This window comes from Camarhynchus parvulus, chromosome 4A (assembly GCF_901933205.1).
Source record: "Camarhynchus parvulus chromosome 4A, STF_HiC, whole genome shotgun sequence".
NCBI lineage: Eukaryota > Metazoa > Chordata > Aves > Passeriformes > Thraupidae > Camarhynchus > Camarhynchus parvulus.
The window spans coordinates 3,726,147-3,744,210 of NC_044600.1; the positions used below are offsets into that span (position 1 = coordinate 3,726,147).

At 40.4% G+C, this 18,064-nt stretch overlaps 1 protein-coding gene across 3 annotated transcripts in view; it reads right to left on the reverse strand.

The window, feature by feature from the left end:
- Positions 1 to 794: 794 nt before the first annotated feature.
- DACH2 (dachshund family transcription factor 2) overlaps positions 795 to 18,064 on the reverse strand; it is a 242,103-nt gene continuing 224,833 nt past the window's right edge. For 2 of the 3 annotated variants that reach the window (XM_030967999.1, XM_030967998.1), the window contains exons 8-12: positions 14,466 to 14,611; positions 13,809 to 13,956; positions 12,304 to 12,447; positions 9,228 to 9,293; positions 795 to 1,673 (exon numbers count right to left, since the gene is read on the reverse strand). In XM_030967999.1, the coding sequence (XP_030823859.1) occupies positions 1,636 to 1,673; positions 9,228 to 9,293; positions 12,304 to 12,447; positions 13,809 to 13,956; positions 14,466 to 14,611 (542 nt within the window). In that variant the 3' untranslated portion in view covers positions 795 to 1,635. The remainder of the gene's footprint in view (positions 1,674 to 9,227; positions 9,294 to 12,303; positions 12,448 to 13,808; positions 13,957 to 14,465; positions 14,612 to 18,064) is intronic. The other variant, XM_030968000.1, reaches the window with a different exon arrangement.

Consider the following 18,064-nt stretch of genomic DNA (forward strand, 5'->3'; position numbering starts at 1 on the left):
AATCAGGAGGACTCACAATTCCTAATGCTCCTCTTTCTTTGTATCATTCAACTTTTGATGGCTTGATCAATGGCAGCATGATTAATGCAGTTATTAAAACAGCTGTTATAAAAATAATATTAAAAAAAACTCAATTTGTACATTGGAAGAATATTCTGATAAGTCACTTGATCACCTGTAGAGCAGAGGGCAACACGTTTTCTTGCACTGACACTGGTTAAGATAAAGATTTCTTTCAGGAACAAAAAAAATCAGGTGATTCTATTCTGCAGAGTCTGTTTACAAAAGTCTGCTAAGAAGAAAAAAATGCAGTGCTAAAAATGAAAGAAATTGTGAACATTCTACATTTAGATGTAGGGAGAAGTAAACATAATCACAGGGAATATATTCCCTGTAGATCTATTTAAAGGTCTTTTTTGTTTTTAAGTGACAGTGATTTATATTCAGGGCATGTGTGTGTAAACATGTGTACATAAACAAGAGTTTGCAAGGAAATAAGCACTGTGCCTTTGACCCAGGAATTAAAATAAAGAGGGAACAGGTGATCACTTAATTCCACCTGACTCAAACCAGCCTTCAGTGCCATGCTTTGAGAAGGGAAGCTTTCAGCTGTTTTCAGTTTTCAAAGTTCAGAATCTGGAGCATACAATAATTAGGAAAATGTTTAATACCAACCCACCCTCTTTATTAAGTCATTTCTTCAAGTATTTTTAATAGTGCAAAATACTGGTTTGCATTAGTACAGTTACTATGGGAATTCACAGTCCAAAAAAAATCTTAAAAGATTTCCAAAGTCAAACAAAAAACTTTTTAATACTGTATTTTTAGCAAGAACATTTTTAACAAAGAATGTGTACTTTAACTTAATATGGTACAACAGAGAAACCATACTTAAAAGTTTCCATTATCTAACACTCTACTGCATATTCATTTTTCCATCTTAAAAGACCAAAAGCCAAGCTGAACTGAGCATTAAAAAAAAAAGCATCAATTATAATCCTCATATTACATCAGCTATTAGGGTTTAGCTCACACTTTTGAATCGGTCATCTAATGAAAGGACAATTTTTACATCGTTCTTTTAAAAAATGTACACACATTTCTTTTTAAAACGTAATATATATCGAGTATCTGCTTCAGTAAACAAAGCTTAATTTATAAACACAATCGAAACAGCTCCATGTTGAACAGTTTCAGTGATAAACTGGACTTGTATGATGTACAGCCAGTGAGGACCATTGTGGCTTAAAATCATTGTGCCATTGCTATTCAGTAATAGCCACCTCCTAAGGAAAAAAAAAAGTTCTTTTTTGGGGCAGGGTGGGGAGGGGAAATAATTGATGTATGTGCTTAAAAATACTAAAACTCCTTTCTATCTCCAGGGACCTAAAAATGATCTGTTGTGACAGGCTTGGTTTGGTATGGTAAGCTTGTAAAAAGTCTCAGTATTTCTTAATACGGCAGTTTTCAATGCAGCAACAGTAAATTGCTTGAAATTGTCCTTCAAGTTTCATGCTACAAATCCTGTTCCTCACACAGTACTGAAGGCATCAAAGGTTGGAAGGGGCATTTCTCAGGAACTATATAGTTTTCAAATAGTGGTCATTATACATTTTTCAGCAATAGGTGGTTCCTTCAGTACATAATGGTCGGCTTGATGTATGTTCTGTTTTCTGGAGGGAAAGAAAGAAGAAAAAAAAAGTCAATTACACAGTTGAACATTTTTAATTAACTGACACTTAGGTGGCCTCTTCACTTGGTTGTGGATCTTTTTTTTCCCTCAAGCCAAATGAACAGATCTAAAAGTGATATAAACTGAACTGTCCATCACGTGGCACGTTTTGTGTAGGAAAAGGAGGCATTGGATGACAAGCCCCCAAGAAAGGACAAAGACCCACCACCACTTGCCCTGGTGTTTGCCAGCAATGGCTTGGGACAGGTTGCAAACACCCTGATTTGGATTTTATTCCTTTAAGCCATTTTTTTTTAATCAAACAGTCCTTTTCTCCCAAAGGCAGCCCGTGTTGGATTGCTGCCCCCCTGGGACAGACCCAGGGACAAGGCACCAGCTCTACCACACACCCTGCACAAAACCTGCCAGGGAACAGGGTGTTAAAACTGCACTGCTTTCAGAAAATGTAAATCAGGATCTGTTCTTGGAAAACTGTTCTTTCATTCAGAAACCACCACATTTCTCTTAAAATTCTATTTCTTTATTTAGCGAACGAAGCAGAAAAGCACTTCATAAAAATATTCTTAGTTATAGTACCTATCAACTGTGATTTTTCACATTAAGCAACTTTAAGCCCAGAGAAAAAAATAAATATTGAAATGCCCACAGAAACTGAAGCTAACAAGAATCCATATTCCTGCTCATTATACAATGAATCATGAATCCACCCAGCTAAATCTGCAAGAACTGATCTGGAAGATGATAGCAAAATGATAATATGGAGCAGCATTTTGTATAATGTTGACATCTCTCCCATTACTGCTTTACATACGCCAATACCGAGCACTCCTAAGGAAAGAACAAGTATTGACCTGCAAACTGACACTGATCCTTGGAGCAATCTCCAAGTTTGCCACATTTCAATTTCAAAATGCATTTCAGCTATAATATGAGTGATTTATCATTTAGCAGTAGCTGTCAAAGTAACCTCCTAGATAAAACAAAAACATCTGGAACCATAAACAGAGGAGAGCAGTAGCTGAATTTTAATCCAAATCCGACATGTTCACTTCATTAGGAACAGGAAACAGCTAATTAGTAATTGAATGTTTTGTGGTTTTAAGGAGGCTCAGACTCTCCAAACTGAGATGATTTAATACGTATTTTGGATGTAAGCACAAATAAAGATCACAAGAGCCAGGGACATAACAACTCCAGGGGGATGTTTGGGAGCCTCCAAAGAAAGAACTAAAATTAGTTTCAGGCCATTGGCTGATGAAAATTCTTGTTTTAAACCTGGTGGGGAATTACTAAAGCCTGGGGGGGTTCAGCAGAAATGCAAGGGTTGAGCACTGTGGGGTTTGTTTGTGGTTTGGGGGTTTTTTTCCTTTTTCTCATGATCATTAGGAAGCTGCACATGGCTTCTTCCTAGTGGAGGCTGTTCTTTATGTTATTATTAAATTTGGAGTCTTATTTTTTTAATTTTAAGTATTATTTTTTAAATTAAGGTAAGATGAGGACATTGGGGGTACTATGGGCTGACTAAACTTTGGAACAGATTTCCATATTTCCTTCCAATCCCCTTTATTTCTCAAGGAAAGTTCAATGGAGATACCTGGAATACCTGTAAGAGAGAAAAGTAAATGCCACAGCTCAAGCCCAGTGCAGCCACCCAGGAGATATCATTGATCAGTGAACAGAAAGTGCATAGTTAAATATTTCCTTTTTATAACACCCTAAATTATTCTCCAGAAATTAAAATACTTTTTTTGTTGCTGTGCAATAAACTGAATTTCATGGCATTAACCACGTCACACAGCAATCACCTCTGAGGAATTAACGTGCTGGGAGCAGCTGTGCCCCCACTTACACAGGAAAGACAATGTGATGTTGTCAAATTAATCTTTTCTGGAGAATATTCACCATCTCCTCAGTGCAGCTGACTGCAAGCTACAGACCATTTTATAGCACTTTACTGTATTATATAGCAAAGATTTGAATAAATCTGTGTGCAATAAATGTATTCTTTTATCAGGTTTATCCCTTAATCAAATATTCATTTATGTGGGCTTCATTCTATTAAAAAACGAAATTATACAAAGGTGAGCAAAAGTGTAGATTTACAGTAGTTTAAAGCCTAATCTCATTCTCTAGGGGTAATACTGACAATATAAAAACTGTATAAATGATATTCCCTAACACTAAATATGCTTATGAGCCCCCTGTGCATGTTACACTGCTTTACAGCCTACAGAGCAATGCATGACTGGCTTAATAAGCAAGACATTTAGAAAGGAGGTTTTTTTTTCCCCTTCACGACGTATAAGACAAGTAAAGATCTCTGAGTTTCTTGGTGAGCCAGAGTCTGTGTTAATAACTGGAATTTTCCCTCAGGACAGCATTCTCTTCCCTGAGTTGTTAGCCCAGGGTAGGTGCAGCTCTTGCACTCCTTTTAGCCACAATATCATCATTTATCTTTTTCTTCCAAGGTTTTAATGGATGTATAAAGGACAAATCCAAAGGCAATAATCATCATCTCCATATTTATTCACATTTAATTTTTTTTCCCCAGCTTATTCCACATCTCTGAATTTTATGAATCCTTTGTTTGTAAAATCTCTGGCTTAAATCAGGAATTTAGCTTTATTTCTCTAAACTACTTTAAAACAAAACAAGTGTCCAACTGCACAGGAGATGAGCTCTCCACCCTTCCCAGGCTGGGTAAACAGCACCTCAGTTAGATCAGAGCCAAGCTCAGCTTTGGAGGAAGCAACACATGGGAAATGCAATGCTGTAACAATAAATTAACTTGCAAAGCTGGGGCTAATTAGTTTGAACCAGTGTCTTTGTACAAAGAAAAAAAATCAGACAAAACCAGTTTGCTTCTCCAAAGGATCATATCCCTCAGAAAATCCCTCTTTCCCTACAGCCCCTGGCTGAGGGATTTCCAGGAGTGCTCCTGCCTGGAACGGGAACGAATCCAGGCCCTGCTTGTGGGTAGGGACCAGAGCAATGACCAAAACCCAGCAAAGGATCCCTTCACTACCATGAAAAGAAGATGGATCTGGGCTGATCATTCAGCTGAATGACAAGTAAAAATTACTTCTTTGCCTGCTTATTGGTTGTCCAGCAAAACTTCTCTTTTATCTGCAAATATCCTTCAAACTGAGCAGCGAGAGAGCAGGGCACAGCTCCCTCTTGACCGAGGAAGAACATGATCAATAAATGGTTCTGTGAGCAGCAGTACCAACAAGGGTTGGCTTGTTTTCATCTCTCCCACTTTCCTATGGCCTCTCTCCACCCTGCAGAGGTGCAGATATGGTATCAGAGGTGCTCTCTCTGATATCTTGATCTGGCTGAGCCCAGGGCATCCCTTGGGATTGGTACCAAAACCTCTCCTTCCTGCCAGCCTGACCCTGCAGGGCGGCTCACCCACAGAGCCGCTGGGTAGGAGTTTCTTCCCCTCTTACTTTGTGTGTAAGGCAGCTGACTTGACCCTGTCAAGTATTTCCTCATCCATGTTCAGAGAGTTAAAATAACTTGAATTAAACTCAGGATTTGTAGTGAGTCCCTGTAAAGCCTGTTCCTGGGGAGCCCCTATGGGGCAGCTCTGAGCCGCAGGTGGCCGTGTGGGCATGGAGTGACACTCTGGGAACTGCACAGGGGCTTTGAGAGAGCTTTTCTGGGAACTCTGCAATGACACAGCACGAGGCAGCTACCAGGGGTTTAACAACCCACAGCCTCCAGAGCAGGACACGCTCTAGGGAGAGAACACAGCTTGGGCAGGAAGAACAACAGGCCCAAGACTCAGATAAAGCAGCTTGATTTGAGAACTCTGGTTAGATCAGAGCACCAATGAACTGAAGTCCAGTCCATGATAAACCCCAAAATACATTCCAAACTACACCAGTCCTTCATCTTTGTCAAATAAATAGGATGTTATTCACATGTTAGATAAAAATGAAATGTTATTCACGGTAACCCCAGAGTTTTTGTGCTGAATCTCTGCCAGGTTATGTCACAAACAAATGCAGCAGCAGCAGCAGCTCTGGGTCACCCTCCTGTTGCAGGCACAGTGAAGTACATTTTCACCTCAGGAAAGCCTGCCTGCCTATGCTGCTGCCTCCTTCCTGAAATTTTATTTTTTTGTAAATTGTTGTTATCAAGTATTACTGTAACATCTACTTTTTAAGATTTTAAGCTAACATTGCTTCGCTGATTGTTCAGCTATCCCCTAACAATGAAATATTGTAATACAAAAGTTAACTAAGGTATAAACATGCAAAAGGAGAAGTCTCCCTGCGATCATAAAATGATGTTATTTTCTGTTCAGCAGTTCATGTTACTGCTGTTCATGCTAATTAATTAAAGGAGCTGTTGCTGTAATGTGCAAACAGGGAATCTGAGAAACTGAGAGGGCTTTTAGGTCTCCGAGTGAAGTTAAGTCAATCTGGGCGCGGGCAATCAAATGTAATGAAATCACTTGTCAGTGCTAAGCTTGCAAAAACTGTGAAGTTTGACTAGGGAGTAAAAGGATTATAATTAGATTTCCAATAGGATAATAACTAAATGGCAGAAAGCAGTAAAGAGAAAATATTACTTTGTTAGCTAATGGTGCTGCTGTTCGGTTTTAGTTTTTATCAGCACACTTGTAGTTGTGCTAATTTAATTTGCTTTTATCAGCAAAAATGCACTACTCGAATGGTACTTGAATGTCATTTGCAAAAATCATTGATCTGAAGGTGCACTTAATGACACCCAGTATGTTTATTTTATGTGGAAGGGAGATTGGCTGATAAAATGGTTGATGCACTGTGGTGCTGGCCCAAGAGTGAGTGGTGGAAGGAGGAGCAGGAGACTGTCTGAGTGCTCATCACTTGCTCTGATCTCCTCTGCCAGCTAAAAACCTCCCAGCTCCAGCTCTGTACTACTTCTGGGATATGGAGGATGGAGGCATTAAACTTAAAAAAAGTTTTAAGTCTCATCTGCATGAAATTTCTGTTCAATTAATATACAAAGCAGAGGGAAAATGAGTCAACTAAATGGAAAAGATTTATAATGCAGATCAGAAAAGCAGTACATGAACAGCTTGTGTTAATAAAATCATTTTAAGAAATGAGCATAAAATATGATATGACTTAATCACTGTGAAAGGTGGCTGTGCAGTAGTTCTGTAATTTTCCTTTAAACCGTCTTAAGGAGATACTGGCAGTGGAACTAATTGAATTTCAAAGGAAAAGCACTGTGTGAACGATAGATTTCTGTCCAGCAGAGCTATTGACAACAGAAAAAGAAAGCTCTGTATTGATGCTAGAGCTTTTTTCCGGAGCAACTGACAGAGATTTTGGAAACCTGGAAACAGCTTTGTATCAGGGACATGTGTTTTGCCCCTTCCTCCTCCCAGGGCCCAAAAAACAAAGGCAGCAAATGACAGGGGCAGTGAGGGAGTGTGCTCCAATTGTCAGAGCTGCAGCAGCAATAGGAGCTGTCAGGAACACGAATGGTTATCAAAGGAAAGGGAATAAAAAGTTATTACAGTATCAGCATAAATAAAAATGAAAGAGATGGTGCTACAGGACAGGAACACTTTGAAATCTAAACAAGCTCCACAGAGAGCTCTCCAGAAAGCTTTTTATCAGCTCAGAGTGTTTAGTGACCAAGTGGCTCAGCTCCTCACGTGCCCCCACGAGCAGGATTATCAGGCAGGGGGGTCAGAGCCAGCAGGGCAGAAAAGGGAAGGGGAGGGACAGGGACAGGGACAGGGCTGCAGCTCCTGCTGCCCAGGCCATGTCCTGCTCCCACTGAGCCCAGTGACACAAGTCAGGGAATATCCAGCTTTCCCCTTGGCCATGCTTAATAAAAACTTCCTGATCCAAAGCCTCTCATAACTGAAGGGATGACATAGTTGGGATCAGATTAAAAGAAAAAAAAAAAAAAAAACTTGCTGTGAAATAAAAATGGTAAAAGTCACATGGCTTTCCTGTGTATTAATAAACTACAGGTAACATAAACTTCTCTCGATTCCTTCAGGCAAGTAAATGGTCGTTGGAAGTGGCTGTGCATCACTTTCTTCACAGTATTTTTACTCATTTTTGATGTAAAGACACATTTGAGCCTAGTGTCATGGTTTTTTCTCAACTGAAAAGTGAAATTACCTTCCCCATCTTTACCAGAGTCTGCCCAGATGCACCTTTGACTCTCAGAGTTGTCTGGAAGAGCACTGAGCACTCCTCTCAGCAGGTACCATGAACAGATCAGAAATGTAAAGGAACATTTTCCTCATCAAATTTAAATGCATGTGTCCCATGTGCTCATCCAATATTTTGACTATTTCTGGCAGCAGCAATTTTCCAATTGCAATATTTAGAGCACAGCTCTCGTTATATGTGCACATATATATACACACACATATGTCAGATGTATATATCTGCATTACAATAAAGCTGTGATTCTCCTTCTCTGTAATACAAAGCATATGAATCTAAAATCACAAGAAGAGACAGCAGTAAAAATATTTGAAAGCTTTCCTGTAAGGATGGCAGATGGACGACAGATGCATACCAGAGGTATGCAAGTCAAACCTTCCCCAGCTGAAGAGAAGTGCTCAAGTGAGGTTTGTGTCTCTAAGTGCACTGCAGCCCTTCTCCTGTCTGCACAAACTGCCTCAGCACAGGGGATTTGTGCACATTACCATCCCATGAAGCAGGAGAAAGGGTGGGATTGCTCTAAGAAGCAGCAGTTCTGTGGAAGAGGCAGCTGTCTGCAGGCTGCCAGTACAGAACTGAACAGTCTGGAATGAAAATGGCACAGGACTGATGGGAGAAAAATTCTACAAGTTGGACTTTCATCAGAAATCCAATGTTCAAATTGCTCAGTGCAGATCTGATCACAGGTGATTGTGGATTTTCTGTGTGGCTCAAAGAGGCTTCCAAGAGGAATGGGAATATCCCTTGGGAATATCCCTTGGGAATATCCCTGTGTCCCAGCTGCCCCAAAGGAGGATTTCAGAATTCCTCACATCCCAGACCTGCAGCCAGAATTAATTTCCTGCTCTTTGGGAAGCACTCAGGTCATAGCTGGAGGTGCTGCACTTACACACAGCCACACGGTGAAGGAAAAGTAGCACCAGACAACTGCCCATAACATGAACATGGCTCTTCTTTTTCACTTACAGTGCATGCATTTTTTTAAAACATCTGTGATCTTGATAGGTAGGTAAAGACCAGAGGTAAAATATTTCAAATGATAAATCATATGTAAAACCCCTTTTGAACTAAGAGCATATGTCTTGGTAGATAAATATCAGTTTTAAAACAAACAGCACCTCTAAATAACCTCTAGCTAAATATCACCTCTACTTAAAGTTAATTTCTGATCTTTGCTCTTACAAAGATCAGAATCTTACAAAGATACAAATCTTTCTGTATCAAACAGGAAAACAAACTGAAGCTCTGCAATTTACATTGATCTTAAATCATGAAAACAGATATAAAAATGATTTAACCTAATTTTTAACGACAAGCACACAAGTGAGGAGCTGTGGTACATACTGCACCTTGCATGGCTGCACTGTCATGTTGGGTTCCGTTGTGTTCTATTTCCATATCTGGGATTCCAGCATCTGAAAGATGGGAGACTGAAGATTAATGCATTCCCCTTTGCCCCTCTCTCAGGCATCTTTAGAAAAATATTTATAGCAAACTAGGGTGCTCTCCAAGTTAACATGGTCTTGCATAAAACATTTGGTCCTCATAGAATTTTCAGTAGTAAATTGTTTCCAAAATGTGCAAACATTACTGGTCTCACAGTGAATTATTTTTAACGTGCTTCACATTTGTCTGATGATCAGATAATAACCAACACGTGGTAATAATATGTCTGCAAAATCCTCTTGGAGAATGAGGGCATCTGACACATGAAAAATAAAAGTTGAAATTAAACTGTGATAATATTAAACTACATTGACTCTTGTATATAGCCAAGTACCTCCAAATTACAGAGTTGAAGAATATAGCCAGTGCCAGGCAACAGTTTTGGGGTGTGTGTGTATCAGTTTGTGTGAGTGCATGTTACAGATAAGAACTGTGCAAATTGCATTTCCAGCCTCAGCTCGGGATGTGTGAGCATGTGTTACCACCCAAACCCAAATTACAGCTGTCATATTATGTGAAGTATTTCCAGATCTCTGAGAAGAGCTTTCCAAAGAGGACTGTGCTCTTTTTTTTTTTTCCCCAAGTTGAGAAGGAGTCTCATGGCACTCACTCTGGGCCTGTTTAATTTCATGTTGGTGATCCCTGTGTCTGCACAGTCCTTGGGGTGGGGGCGGGAGCTCCAACACCCCAGGGTGTTACAGGAACAGATGCCACGATGCACCTTGTGCCAGCAAGGATTAGCATGAAGGGGATGTGATTTGAATCCATGGCACCTCAAATCCTGGAGAAACATCTGCTTCCCTTATCACACAGCCCTTAGAAATTACAGGAAGGAAAACCCACACCTGAAAGGAAGCTGTGTGTACAGTTTGGGGGTTTTTCTGTGTAAAATCCTGCTCGGGACGTTCTCAAACAGGGAATAAGGGCACTGTTGCTTTCACAGATCCCTTCAGCTGAGTGTCAGGATCTGTCACAGAGGTGATGCTTTGCTGGTGACCCTGCAGGAACTGAGCCCTGAGTGAAAGCAGGGCAACCCTGAGAAGTGCAGTCCTTACAGGAGAGCAATAGCTCAGCAATAAATGTGTAAGTGAAATTCATGTCATGTGTGCATATATAGCCCCATAAATGTGTATGTGATAAAAAAGCAGTAGTTTCACATATACATTTTTTTCTTACAAAATTACAAGTGACTGCTATTCTGCAGGGCTTCCCTTACTCAGATTCCTGTTCTGAAGGTAAGTGCAGGGCACTGACCTATCAATCTGAAAAGGTTCTTTCTTCTCAAACCCTTCAGAGTACACGTTGTATATACCAAAAATGACAAAGTCATCTGTAACTAATAACAGCATCTGTTAAATGAGACAGACTGTCAGAGTTAAATTAAAAATACTCAGAATAGCCCTTCACATTTTGTTGTCATAAAATTGTACCTGCAATTAAATTGTGGATTAAGATGCTAATGAGCTACCTGATTTGCATGTGCAATCAGATTAGCATGTAAATATCAGCTTCTTGCAGGCACAAACATATATATGACTACCTGAGTGTGCCTGCAAATCAAACTGCTGCAGCCAGGCCCACACTAGCAGATGTAAAGGTGTGTTAATCACACTGCTGGAACGCTGGTATCCCTGGATTTGTGGCTTCCAGAACTGCTGGGTGCTGCTGGCTGGTGTGTAAGCAGCAGGTGCTTCCCTGCAGTGGCAGCACCCAGGGGAGTGACCTTGCAGCACAGCAGGATTTTAGGTTTTTTCTGACTTTCCTCTCAAGGTGCTGGTTCTGTCCGTGGGATCCATTCTGGGCATTTGTCTGAACCAGTGGAGGAGTGGAGGCTTTTGCTGGCTCTGGTCACTGTCACCCACTGTCCCTGGTCACTGTCCCCACCCTGCCGTGACTGCAGCTGTGAATCCACACCTGGATCTCCCTGGCCACTGCCGGCAGCCAGTCCCTGCTTCCAGGATGTGCAGGGCTCTGAACAGCAGATGAGAGGAGCCTCTGAGAGATGCTGCTCTCATACTCCCAGAGTTTATGTGCCTCGGGTGCCCCAAATAAATCCAGCTCCCATCTCCTGAAGAGCACTGCTGTGCCAGGGCACACGCACAGCCCTGCCCTGCCTTTAGACAACAGTGTGGGCAGCTCTCACAGCTGAGAACTCCAGACAAGCCAAATTCATTATTTTTGCTCAGCAGTCAGGCAGCTTTTGCACTCTGCAGTCTCTAGCAGTGCCCAAAGCAGGCAGCACAAATTAACACACCACAGGACAGCTGAATGCAGCAGGGACTGAATGTCACTCTGATTCCTGAGCCTCTGCAGAGACTCCAGGTAGGGATGCACAGACTAAACCTTAGCTGCAGAACCTGAAATTAATTAAATCTCAGCTAGGTTCAGTCTTAAATGTTCAAACCAAAGTTCTAAAGTTTGGCCAGAATCATCTTAAGCACAAAAGGCAAATCCTCCTGGTAGCCAGAACTTAATCACTGTTTAGGAGATGAACTGATTTGCTTTTGTTTCACAGGAATATTTGGGAAGTGTTCAAAACCCAGTCAGCTCTGAAAGCTGATACATATTTAACAAACTTAATAGGTCCTGAGGCTGAGCAAACTTCAGCCAAACGGCTTTTGAAATGAAGCTCAGCAGTTCTAAAAATGAATCTGCTGGGAGAGAAGAGTTCACAGAACCTTATAGGAACCAAATTTCACATTGTCTTAGCTGGCACTGTAACAGATTTCTCTGTAATATATTCAGCATTTCTTGTCATCTCTGTGTAAACTGCTCTGTCTGTTTCTCTAGTTGCAGACTTATTTATTTTTTTAATTCTCGACCCAGAGCACATAGCCTGAAATAGATTTTTCATTATTTCAGGAAAGAATTGTGGGGGTTTATTCTGAAATTTTCTCTGTGCACCATCTGATTTTTTTTTTTCCTCGCTCAATCAAACATCATTTTAAGCTGACTGTGAAAGGCCAACTAAGACATTACCATTTAACATCCTGAGACCGTCACCTGATGTGGCCTGTTTCAGAGCCTGTTCCACTTGTTCTCTTCTCTTGGATTCAAATTCCAAAGCTTCCTGCAATTTTCTCTTTGCCTTCTTCTCTTTCTTCAAGCGTTTTTGAATTGTGGCTGAAATGTAAAGGCAGTGTAAGAATGGTTGTCAGGGCTCAATTAACAGATGATGAAGACAGAAAAAAATTAGTTAATGTTCAATATTCAAAGGTGCAGTTCTAGCTCAAGACCCCGATGACAATAAAGATGTGCATGTGGTGGTGACCTGAAAGACAAACAATTCTGAGGATGCTGATTATTGGTGAAATTCTCTCACAAGTCAGGAGCTATCAAAGTCTGTGAATGACTTGAAGTTTTTGGTGAGTTAGCTGGGATTCAGGAGGGACACACTGTGCTGTCCTAGTGAGTTCAGTTTTGTTTTACAGTCCCATCACACTTGGGTGATGCAGCATTTGTGGACACCCACTGCAATTTAACAGGTTCAGCAGAATTTACTGACCCTTCACACCCAAACTGAGAGGTGCCCTTTGGTGCCCCTGAGTGAGACCTGGCACTGCAGGAAGTTCCACACACCCAATTTCCATTCAAAAGCACAGGAAGAAAGGACTTGGCACCTCCACTTTTGGTCTTATCTAGTTTTATCTTTCTGATTTCATGGATGTAATCTAGAAGTAGCTTTTGGCACATGAAGTGCTGTTCCTTTCCTTCAGATGAAGATCTGAATTTTAAAAAGAATACTAATACTGCCTCCTTTGCAGCAGCACAGCGAGAAATTCAGATTTACCAATTTAATTGCCTATTATTATCAAAAGCTTCTAACCAGTCATGGTTTTGTCTCAGAAAGCCCCATTTGGGGCGTGCTACTGCACCTCAATCTCCTGATGCAAAAAAAAAACCCCAAAACCCTAGGAGTATTTGGTTCAGATCTTGCACTTGGGCAGACAATTTCTCACAGCTCTATTTTGTTGAGCTGAAGTTCTCTACAAGGCAAACTGAGCAGCACTGAGGCTGCAGAAATGTGGGTTAGGGAAGTAATGACAAAAATCACTGCAATACCCAAATTAAAGCCATGTCTTTCTCACAGTAGGACTTATGATGCTTGGAGGATAACAGCAGAAACAAAAAGAAATTAAAGCTGTCAAATGAAGAAATTGGGCTGGGAATACCTGAGCAGAGTGATGCTGATACACCTGGAAGCCATGGAACTGCCCCAGCTTCCCTCTCAGAACCTGCCAAAACTCTCTGGGGCCAGTTGCCCTACAGGTAATAATCCTTCAGCCACTGTTCCTTCTGCTCACAGAAACCTGTGCTTTTCTGTGGTTCTAGGAGATTTGAGTCTTTCATTACCAGGGCAGGTCCACTGCTGCCTTACACCAGTACGAATGTCAGTTAACTCTGAGCCCTCGACAGCTCCAGCTGGAAATGCCAAAGGGTTACACATTTCACAGACACCTAAACTCCGTTTTTCACTCACTCACCTCTGCTTTGCAGCTCAGCTGTGAGTTGCCTTTCCAAGCTCTCTCGTAGTTCTCGTTCTCTACAGAGCTCCATCTTTAACTCTTTCTTTTCCTGCTGTATCTGCTTTTCCTGGACTCTTGCATTGTCCACAGCCACTTTCAGCAGGCCCTAAAACACACACAGATGCAAGATCTGAAAACACCATTTTCTTTCAGCAGTGACAAAATTCATCCACTTGTTTCTTTTACACCCTCTAGGAAAACAGAAAGATTAGAAGCAGGAACCTACAGAGCTGAAACACAACTGGGTATTGAAAGTAGCTAATGTTGGAGTTATTTATGAGGAATTTTGTGGCATGGAATCATTCAGTACAGCTTTGGTTAATTTGGTTACACACACAGTGCCATGTCTCTGCTCACCTCAGTAACTGCAGAGAGCACTGAAGGAATAATGAGAATGGTGAATTTAAAATAGTGCCAATTATTAAGTCAAATATACAGTGGATGAAACCCTTCCATGACTGGTAATGCCAGGCAGGGAGGAAACCTAAGCACGACATTAAATTAAAGAGATGAGAAACTACAAATACAAAATAGTTTCTGAAACTTTTTTAAGAGTGCAAAAGAAACACATATTATCTATCATGACATAACCTGGCCCTGTAGAGAAGAATTTACCTGAATGTTGGTTAATAGTGTTTCTACTGATGAAAGACCATCAGCAAAAAGAAATGGCGCCGGAAATCCAGGAGGCAAGGCCTGTCCAGCCAGTTGGACTTTATCTAAGGTTGGTTTCATTATTGGAATGGCAATTTGGACCTCTTCTGTAAAGATAGGTTTAAAAGCAACATCAGAAAGCATTGGAAATATAGGTGACTGTAATTTCTAGAAACTAGCATTTTGTTTATCTGGAAGTCAAAATACAAGTGCATTAGTAAAATCAACATTGTTTCAGTCTTTGGGCAGCTGGGACTGTTGCCAAGGCAAGTTGGCAAAATAGTACAGAACAATAATCAATACACTGAGCCTATAACACAGCTGTAATGGAGTACAGACTATTATATCTCAAATTCTACAGAATTATACCACAGAATTATAACAGTATTACGCAGTTCATTAAACCTGAATGACCTGTCTTCATTCTATCATGTTTGCCATTCTGTGATGTGTGTTTTTTGTTGCTATAACCTTGGCAAAATTCTAATCAAGGGATGTATCACATCTCTTCTTTACCTTTCCCCTTCCTGTGCTCAGCAGTAAATAATCTCCACTGAGTAATCCATCCCCTCTGCCAGCACTGCTTGGAACTGGAGCCTCTCCTGCAGAGAGCAAACTGGGGCCTGGCAGCTTCCCCCTTCACTCCTTGTTGCAAATACATGGTGTGGGTATAGATCAAGCTGTGCACAGACAGCAGAAATGTGTATCCAGAAAGAAACAATGTTAGGAATTGTTTTTTTCTAGAATCCCTTCAATTTGGTGAGGAATCAATACTATCACTAAGGAACTCCAATTTTTGAATAGAATATTTGAAGGATCTTTCAGGACAGTAGATGTAGCTCCTTCTCTCAGATAGCTCTGAGTACTTCTTCCCACATATTCATTTTCATTGCTGAAAACCACACAATTAAAACCTAACTGTGACTGAAGCCAAACTTCGTACAATTTTTTCACTCTGAAATGCTAAAAAAATACCTCTGTGCAATATTCCAGTCTCTCTCTCTTTATATATATATATATATATATATATATATATATATATATATAAAAAATCTTTTAGGGAAGCCTCTGATCCCTGCCTTGGCCATGAGCTCCTGATGCCAGCGCTGACCCAGGGCAGCAGCCAGCCACCCCCAGAGTTTCATCTGTCAAGGGCCTTGGTGATATTAAAGCCTGAATTTACAATTAGACCACACCATATTCAAAAGCTCTCCTTCTCCCACTCCTGTTTTTAAGGAATAAACAACTTAAAAAGAATCTGACAACTAATTAACCCAGGGTGTCTCCACTGCAGCACTGTTTTCTAGTGTAACACACTCAGGAGCCTCCACTGAGCTGCACTTTTTGCATCCAGCTGACAACAAACCAGGAGCATTAGCAGTTTTCAAGTATTCATTGAAATCTCTGGTTTGGGAGTATTTTGTATTTTTTCTGTGAGTTCATTAAATGGAACATCTTCCTAATGATTTTTCAGGACTAATAACAAAAGCCAGTAACCTCCACACGTCCTCAGAGATGGCATCTTAGATGGAATTTAAGTGATCCATTTAAAAATCCCAACTCAGGTAACAAACTCAGACCACGAAGTTTGTGCTGATTCAGACACACCATTTCTCACATTCAAATATATCAGTGGCAGAGTTTTTAAAATAACTTGATTAGTTGTCACACATGGTGCCACACAGAAATAACAGCGAAGCCACGGAGTCACAAAAGACTAAACAGAAGTGGCATTTGAAAAAGAAAGCAATACATGAAGTATGCATAACAAAACTGGAGCTGCTCTAACACCTCTAGAAATCTCTGCTATTTGGAGATGAAAGTAATAACATTAAATTGGCTGAAAGGAAAATTACTATTGACTGTGAAGACAGGTTGCATGGTCTATGGTTTGTAATGCTACTGTACAGCAGATTGAAGTTTCAAAATAGTATTACTCTTCTTTAAAGAGATAGACACAGCTAAATTAGGTGCTGCTTGCTGCAGTGAGGATCAAATGCAAAAAGAACCATATTTCATCAGACCTAGTCAACACCAGGAAAATAAATAGAAATATAAGAGGTATGCAGGCAATGATTCATTTTGATAATCTGGCCCAAGAGAGACACATAGAGACAGCACACAGATCTAAGCTTCTACCAAAAGACAAATAGGACACAGAGGGTGGGAATTGGGATGACAGTGTAGCAGAGGTCACATCGATTTTCAGCAGCAGTTTTCACACAGATGAGATAACCCTGGACTCTATTTGGCCCATTGTTCATATCCTACCTGTCTCAGAAGCAATAAATTTCCAAGTCCCAGAAAAAGGGCAGTAAAGAAGAAGGATTCTACTTATGACTTCTTATGATTAAGTTTTTGTGCTAACCAAACATGCTTTGCAGACCAAGGTCACATTGCATGTTAAAGTCTGTAATAGCTGAAACTAGAAGCAGCATATTATGTTTTAGCGTACATGGGTGGAAACTGTCAAACCATTCATCATTTTTTTTTCTGATTGAAATCACACTCTGCAAAGATGAATGATAAATGCATTAGAAATCTATTTCAATCTTGTAATAGGTCTTCACATCTGAACGGTGTCTACATCTTGCCCATGCTCTGAATAAGTGCACGGTTAGGCAGAAATTTATTAGCTAGACTTGAGGAATCATAATTGGTAAAGCAATTAAAAATGGCATGTGCTGGAAGCATTTCTTGGGGACTGTATCAAATGCATCTCTTTAATGGAAAAAAAATAATGTTGATTTAAGGATTTTGATTTTAAACACCACTAAAAATATAAATGCTAAAAGCTGCACTCACATATACAATACAACAGAATAAGCAAGAAATAAAGCCAAGACAGCTCCAGGCTGACCAAGGACACAAACAACCTTTCTGATTATTGAAGCAAAGTGGGAACTACTTTTATCGAGCCTGTTTGTTAAACCTGCCATGCTTTATAAAAGCATTCAGGAATCCATTTGGAGTGCAGTCTTTTCATTTTAATTTCTAGCTGACATCCAGATGAATAGATGAAAGTAAGAATTATACTGCAGAGCAAAGAAATACACAGTAAACACTAACAGTGAATGGAGTATCATCCTGGGAAAGCACACAGAAATCTGCTAGGAAGTTTCTTGCTCTTAATTCAATATGCTTAAGTATTTCATCTTCTGTCTTCTGCCTAAATTGCAGCAACAGGGATTGGCAAATGAAGCATCAACCTCCAGACTGAACACAGCACTGGGAACGTGGGGAACGTGAATTGCTCCCTGCACGGCCCAAACCAACAGGCACTTTTATTTGCCAGCTGGTTTATTTGCTTTCAGAAGGCATGTTTTTAAACCCATCAGTCACAGCCCTGATCCACTCGAAATGCCACATCCCTCTCAAAATAAGGGAGAAATATTAAAGGTACAATTTACACTGGTTAGACCACCAAGTTATTTCTTCTTATGCATTTAAAAACTTTATCTACCTGCAGCTGTAGGAACATTATTCACCTCCAACAGCTCACAGAATATAACTCATACATTAAATAAATACATGGCATATGGAGGAGAGAGAAACAATTG